The sequence below is a fragment of the Nicotiana tabacum genome, chromosome 24, assembly GCF_000715075.1.
Source record: "Nicotiana tabacum cultivar K326 chromosome 24, ASM71507v2, whole genome shotgun sequence".
NCBI classification, from domain to species: domain Eukaryota; kingdom Viridiplantae; phylum Streptophyta; class Magnoliopsida; order Solanales; family Solanaceae; genus Nicotiana; species Nicotiana tabacum.
Genome location: NC_134103.1, coordinates 1,863,781 through 1,869,962, shown reverse-complemented (window position 1 = coordinate 1,869,962; position 6,182 = coordinate 1,863,781). Strand labels below are relative to the sequence as shown.

Below are 6,182 nucleotides of genomic sequence, written 5' to 3'. Positions count from 1 at the left end.
GAAGAGATTGAAAGACAGTTAACGTAAGAAAAACGAAATTCAACTAGTTCTTGAAAAATAAAATAAAAAGAAAATATTTAGAGAGACAGATCATGATCAACCTACTCTCCAAATTCCTTTAAGTTATTTTGTAGCATTTGATTGAAAACCCAAAGAATCTTAAAAATAATAAAAGAGGTGTGAAGTGTGAACACTTGATTTGGTAGGATAAATTGGAGAAAGAGTCAATTAATACGTACTACTCCTACTAGTACTTACTAGAACTAGTTAAGTTGAAAACACAATAATTTAAAAACTGGAGCCACCTAATAACTTTGCAATGCTGGCATCTTTAATTCAGATGTGACCTCTAATATTTCTGTGAATCTCTTACTGTACAGTACTATTGTGATTGAATTGATGTGTCTCCTCGATTGACAAGAATAGCACCAAATTTTCACCAAAACTAATTCAAAGAATTCATCTTTTGTATGGAAAAGTCAATATTATTATCTTCTCTAAAGCAGGGCGTCTTCAACCAAAAGGTTGGGTGGAATGGGATTTAAGCACCGAATGTTTCATTAACGAAATCAAAAGTTAAAAAAATAAACACGTAAAGAAAATAAGATAGTTTATCATTTAATTTATATAAATAAAAATAAACATACGTTTTGTGGTGACCATAGAAGTCGCTGCTAAAGTGGTTTGTCGCCACTTAACTTTCTGTGACGACCTATACCGTCGCTACTAAAGGAGGTATTGCATGTCGCCAATTATACACTGACAGCCTAATGTCGCCACCAAATGTTGTGTCATATATCGCCAATTGTATTAGCGACCTACATTCAGTGACGACCATCTATGCAAGGCCGGCTCAACTGTATCACAACTAAGGCTTGTGTCTTCAGCCCCAAAATTTGGGGAACACATTTTTTAGAAATATAAGTATTTGAAAATAATAATATTCAGTACTTTTAATACAAAAGTGAAATTTTTCTTATAAAAGAAAATAAAACTTTTTAGATATATAAACAAAGTACCCAATTGACTTATCTAAAAATTGGTTGATGAATAGTTTTCTGGACATTTTAATTTAAATTGATTTGACAATTAACTTTTTATATTTTTATTAGATAACGTGTAATTTTTTTCTTAATCTTCTCGTATTTCAAAAACTCCTATATTTTTTTTGTCTTGCTATTTAATATTCTTATTCAAATTTTCTGATCCAAGATTTCATTACTCACCTTCTATCTACAAAATTTCATTAGTTCAAGTGTTCAACATTACTTTTAAAATTTTAGGTCTCATATTGAACTTTGACTTTACGCCACATGTTTGAGCCGCCCCTGCATCTATGGATACTGCTACCGTCGCGCCACTAAAAGAGGTAATAGCGAGCATATTTTTTACTTATAACTTTCTGTGGCGACTCCTACAGCCACCCTAAAAGGAGGTCTCCAAATGCCATTTGTTTATTCATTAGCTGATACATCTTCGCCTCACCAAAACTTAACTTACATGAATCTGAGTTATTAAATTAAAAAGAAAAAGAAAGGCATGAGAAGAAAAGCAAAACAATTTCGAGGTGTTCACTTACCCATACTTAAGGGACTAAACAAGAGAGAAAATATTTTGTTTCAGCACATAAAATTTACTTCATGAATCAAAGTTGGGTAACACCGTTAATTTTTGAACATATTGTGTCAGTGAGACTAAAGATGCTCAACTTTAGCATACTTAAGGGACTAAATATGCTCAGGGTTATATTTAAGAGACCAAAATAAACATACATTCAAAGATAAGGGACAATATTGATCAAAAACCAGAAATTTTTTAACTAGTTTCTTAGTACATTCACACCCAAAAAGAGATCATACAAATTGCAATATTTAAGGTCACCTTAAAAATGAAGAAACAAATAATTAGTCCTTAACTGCTACAAGTATATCTTCAAAGCCATCTCACATAAAAATCACAACAGGGCAAATAATCTCATCCTCAGCTTCTTAATTTTATTATACAAAATGACTAATACATGATTAGTACTAATAAGTAGCTGAGAAGTCTGCCAGTGAATTCGGAGACCACTACATGACCAGAGAAGCTATACAACAACAATAACTATGCCTCAAAGCTCACATAAATCGAGATCGGCAATATAAATTTTCACTTCTCCATTTAAGCTCGAGGGCTCGACTCGAGCCAACATCATACAAAATAAACTAGAGAAGCTATATATAAAACGAATTACTATTTTGTTCCCATTTCTAGTTAAGAAGCCGTCATTGCTAATTGAATTTCTCCTTCTGTTATCGGCAAGAACCCTACACGTTTCTGTATAACACCAAAAAAGAAAAAAGTTAACCAAAGGAAGATTATACAAATTAAATGTTTTCAAGATTATCTTTAACATCTTTTCCGGTCCTTTTTTTTTCCATTCATTTCTATTAGTGGTGTAACAAAAGTTTACATCATAGTGAGTTATGGGCCGAATAATGTTTCAACGAATTTTAGTTTTCTAAATCTACGTAATCCACTACGTGTTCAGTATCGTAGGCATACGTACACTAGTTTGGTTTAGGTTGGTGTATAAACAATTATGGTTGTTACACTCCCATAAATGCTTAATTCTAACCGGTAGTTAACCAATATATATATATATATATATATATATATATATATATATATATATATATATATCGGCTATTATCCGATAGCTTTTGCTCATATCCTGTATTTTTGCCTGAAATATCTTTAAATATGTATATATTATAAATTTTGATGAAAAATAAAAAAATTATGTATTTAAACTCATAAAATTTAAATTTTGAATTAGCCTAGTAGGTATAATAAAAAAAACTAAAATAAAGGACAAATAGTTGAAGTTATCAAAGTTTGACTTAGGCGTTGTTTCTGGATAGAATTTGCAGCTTTTGTTAGAGCTAGCAGATATTGTTGATTGAAAGCGCCTAGTAAGACAGAAGCAGTCATTCTTGAAAATAGAATTTCCAGAAAATGGAAGTGTGTAATGTCTCATGTAACTTTGCTGAAACCGAATTGACAATTTAATTTAATCTGTAGGAGCATGTAATCCTATGGTTCTACTAATTGAGTTAATTTTCCAATCAAAAATATGTAAACTAATGTAACTCAATAATTTTTACTTTACTATCTTTAACTAATTCATTTTATTTTATATTACAAATTTAGAATCATCATAAGAAAATATCATTAAAAAGGGAATAAAAAGAAACATGACATGAAATTAAAGTGGATTCATGTCCATAAGGAAGAGAACAATACCTCTCTTGATTTGAGTCCTTTCTTAATTATTCCTCCATTATTATAACTTTGCTCTTCCATCAATGGACCACTTCCACCATTTTTGCTCATGCAAAGTTGCATAATTTTCTCAGCAACATCTCCTTCATCTTTGCACTGCGTCATCAGTTTCTCCACCTCAGCTTTAGGCAGCCTCAACTTTACCCTAACGGAACCACCTATCTCCGCCTTACGTGGAGATGAATTATTATGATACGACGACTCTTCTGTAATAATACTGGGAGGCTTCAAGATTGACAAGTCAGACACAGATCTCCGAGCTAACATTAGGGTTTCGAGCCGATCTTTTGCGCTCATTTGGATTCCTGAACGGACTCTCCTCGGGGGTTTCTCTTCGGGATACTTAGGTAACTCAACTAGGAAATAGAGCCTTTTGGGTTTCAACTCTTGCTGTGGTTCCAATGGTTTTGCTCTGACCCCAAAATGCTTCACTGCTTCGGATTCTAATAATACCATAGTAGGATAATTTTTTAGAACCTCGTTTGCATACAAAGGTGTCTTGAATTTCATTGTTTGTCCATCGATTTTCATCACCTTTGTTGTCTTTTTTCCACCTAGAGTATTCCCCATTGTTTCCTATATTTCTTTGTGACTTATTGGGGGCTTCAAGTTCTGTTTCTTCTTATCATATATAATCAAATCTAACAACCAAATATATAAGATGAAAAAACAATACGGTGAAAAGGCTTGATTTGGGTTTTATTTATAAACCTTTTAAAATCTTGGCACAAGAAGAGAACAAATAATGACAAAGCGGGTGAAAGATAAGGATGTTGGAAATGGGGACAAGAGGGTATAAAAGTAGTTGTTTGTTAATGGGATAAAGAAAGAGTGCGAATTTGAAAATTGGCCATACTTTTGGCAATATACAAATAGATTAATAGTATATATTAAAGCTTTTTTACTTTGTTTTATTTATTATTTACCTTGTCTCGTGAGTTGTGGACTTGTGGTCTTTGTTTCCTTTTAAAATCTAATAAAAGAATGCATATATTGGATAGGATTGATCATTTTCATGCTAAAGAAATAACCATGTTCCCAGATTTTAATGCGAAGAAATCGGATTTTGGAGCCTATCAATAGTTCAACCTTTTACATTTTGGTTGATCATTTTGTTGGTCATCCTTATATATTGTTTTATAATCGATCTTATTATATTGTATTATATTATATTGTGTTAATTTAATGAAATAATATTTGAATAAATTATATTATTTTAAATTATTTCATGATGTTAATGTACCAGCAATTTAAAGAATAAACTTATAATATTATTAAAAAAATAATTGGATAAAATGGGCTTTTCTTCGTTATATAATTACAAATTTAATATTACAATACAATAAAATTTAAATAATAATAAAAATATTATATTTAAAATAATAATATAATACAATACAATATATAATAACCATCCCAAAGAGCTGTTAGGAAAGGAATTGTGATATCAAAATACGCTAGTTTTAGTATCCTTCTTCTTATTAATATTCAATCTCAAAACAATTAAAAAAGAAAAAGAAAAACAAGCCCGTGAATGGTGGGGAATGATTATAGTTAGTAGCGTAATCTGGCAACACTATCATTTAAAATTAGTTAATGCAGTGTAATCTCATTGGTTATTAAAATAATTATTACGGTTGCTTAATGAAAAGACGTATACATAAATCGCGGTGAGGATCCGTGAATTAGTGAGAGATCCCGTTCCATCTATCATGTCCTGTTTTGACCTTAGCTTCTTTTTTGGTTTTTTATCGATTTTTAATATCTGTATTGGGTCCAATTAAATTTGAATTCACGTTCCTTCAGAAAAGTTTCATATTATACGACAAAATATTCCTTAATGAAAACGACATCATATTAAGAACCAGATATAGTGTACTACCTATTGGTTCAACTGAACTCATAACTTTTGATGCGGAGTAAAAATTTATATATAAAAATTCATTAAAATTACAAAAATAATTTATGTGAACTCATAACTTTAAAAATATAATGTGTTCAATGTTAAAAATCTAAAAATTAAATCCATAAAATTTAAAATCTTGAATCCGCCTCTATTAAGAACTTAAATTTGAATAATAAAAAAATAGTACTTATTATTCTATCAAAATCAGTTTTGACCATATGTTTTTATGTGTTAGGAATGATCATAACTTACGCCAAATTGGGACTCGTTCACATTTCTATAACTTGTCCCCATGCTATGTATGTAAATATGCTAAGGCAACCTATAATATTAACCATTCCAATGCACGTAGATCTATGAATGCATGTAAACAAACACTAATTATATATATAATCATACCATGTAAAGGTAAAGTGTGATGGACTGAGAATTTTTGTTTAAGTTATAAAGATGACTTCTAAGTTTGACTTTTTACGTATCCTATGAGTCTAATTTGATGTTCTGGTCCTCGGTTCCGGGCCGAGCCAAGCTTCCCTTTGATGGGCCGGGTTGAGGGTTTTAGATGGGTCTAACCGGGTCGGTTAAATTTATTTTTATAATTTTTTTACTGTATTTTAATTCATTGTTAAAATTGACTTTCACATCAGCTACAAGCAGAATAACTAAACAACAAAAGATAAATAAAGCAACTACCATACATGAAACATGGAATAATATTTCAATCATTATTCGAAATTATTATTATTTCCAACGACTAAAGAAAATTACGACAAAACAATTGTTTTTGTATAATCACAGACTCCTAATTATGTTGTAAAAATTTTCTAATAGTACCAACTGGAGCATTGTTAATAGCATCCTCCTGAATCCCACAATTGCATTTTCCATTCACACAAAAGGGAATAGCATCACGACATTGATACCAACAATCCTTCCATGTTGTGCACGGTTC

General features: G+C 30.7%; 1 protein-coding gene across 1 annotated transcript; it reads right to left on the bottom strand.

Moving 5' to 3' along the window:
* Positions 1 to 1,927: 1,927 nt before the first annotated feature.
* LOC107785061 (uncharacterized protein At1g66480) lies at positions 1,928 to 4,109 on the bottom strand. Its single transcript, XM_016606286.2, has 2 exons — positions 3,286 to 4,109; positions 1,928 to 2,316 (listed from the first exon to the last, which is right to left on the bottom strand). The coding sequence occupies exons 1-2, from the start codon at positions 3,892 to 3,894 to the stop codon at positions 2,254 to 2,256; spliced, it is 672 nt and encodes a 223-aa protein (XP_016461772.1). The 5' UTR covers positions 3,895 to 4,109; the 3' UTR covers positions 1,928 to 2,253.
* Positions 4,110 to 6,182: the final 2,073 nt, after the last annotated feature.

Coding starts and splice junctions, on each gene's coding strand:
- LOC107785061 (XM_016606286.2), bottom strand. CDS start 3,894: ATGGGGAATACTCTAGGTGGAAAAAAGACAACAAAGGTGATGAAAATC. Junction 2,317..3,285: donor AAGGACTCAAATCAAGAGAG/GTATTGTTCTCT, acceptor GGTGTTATACAG/AAACGTGTAGGGTTCTTGCC.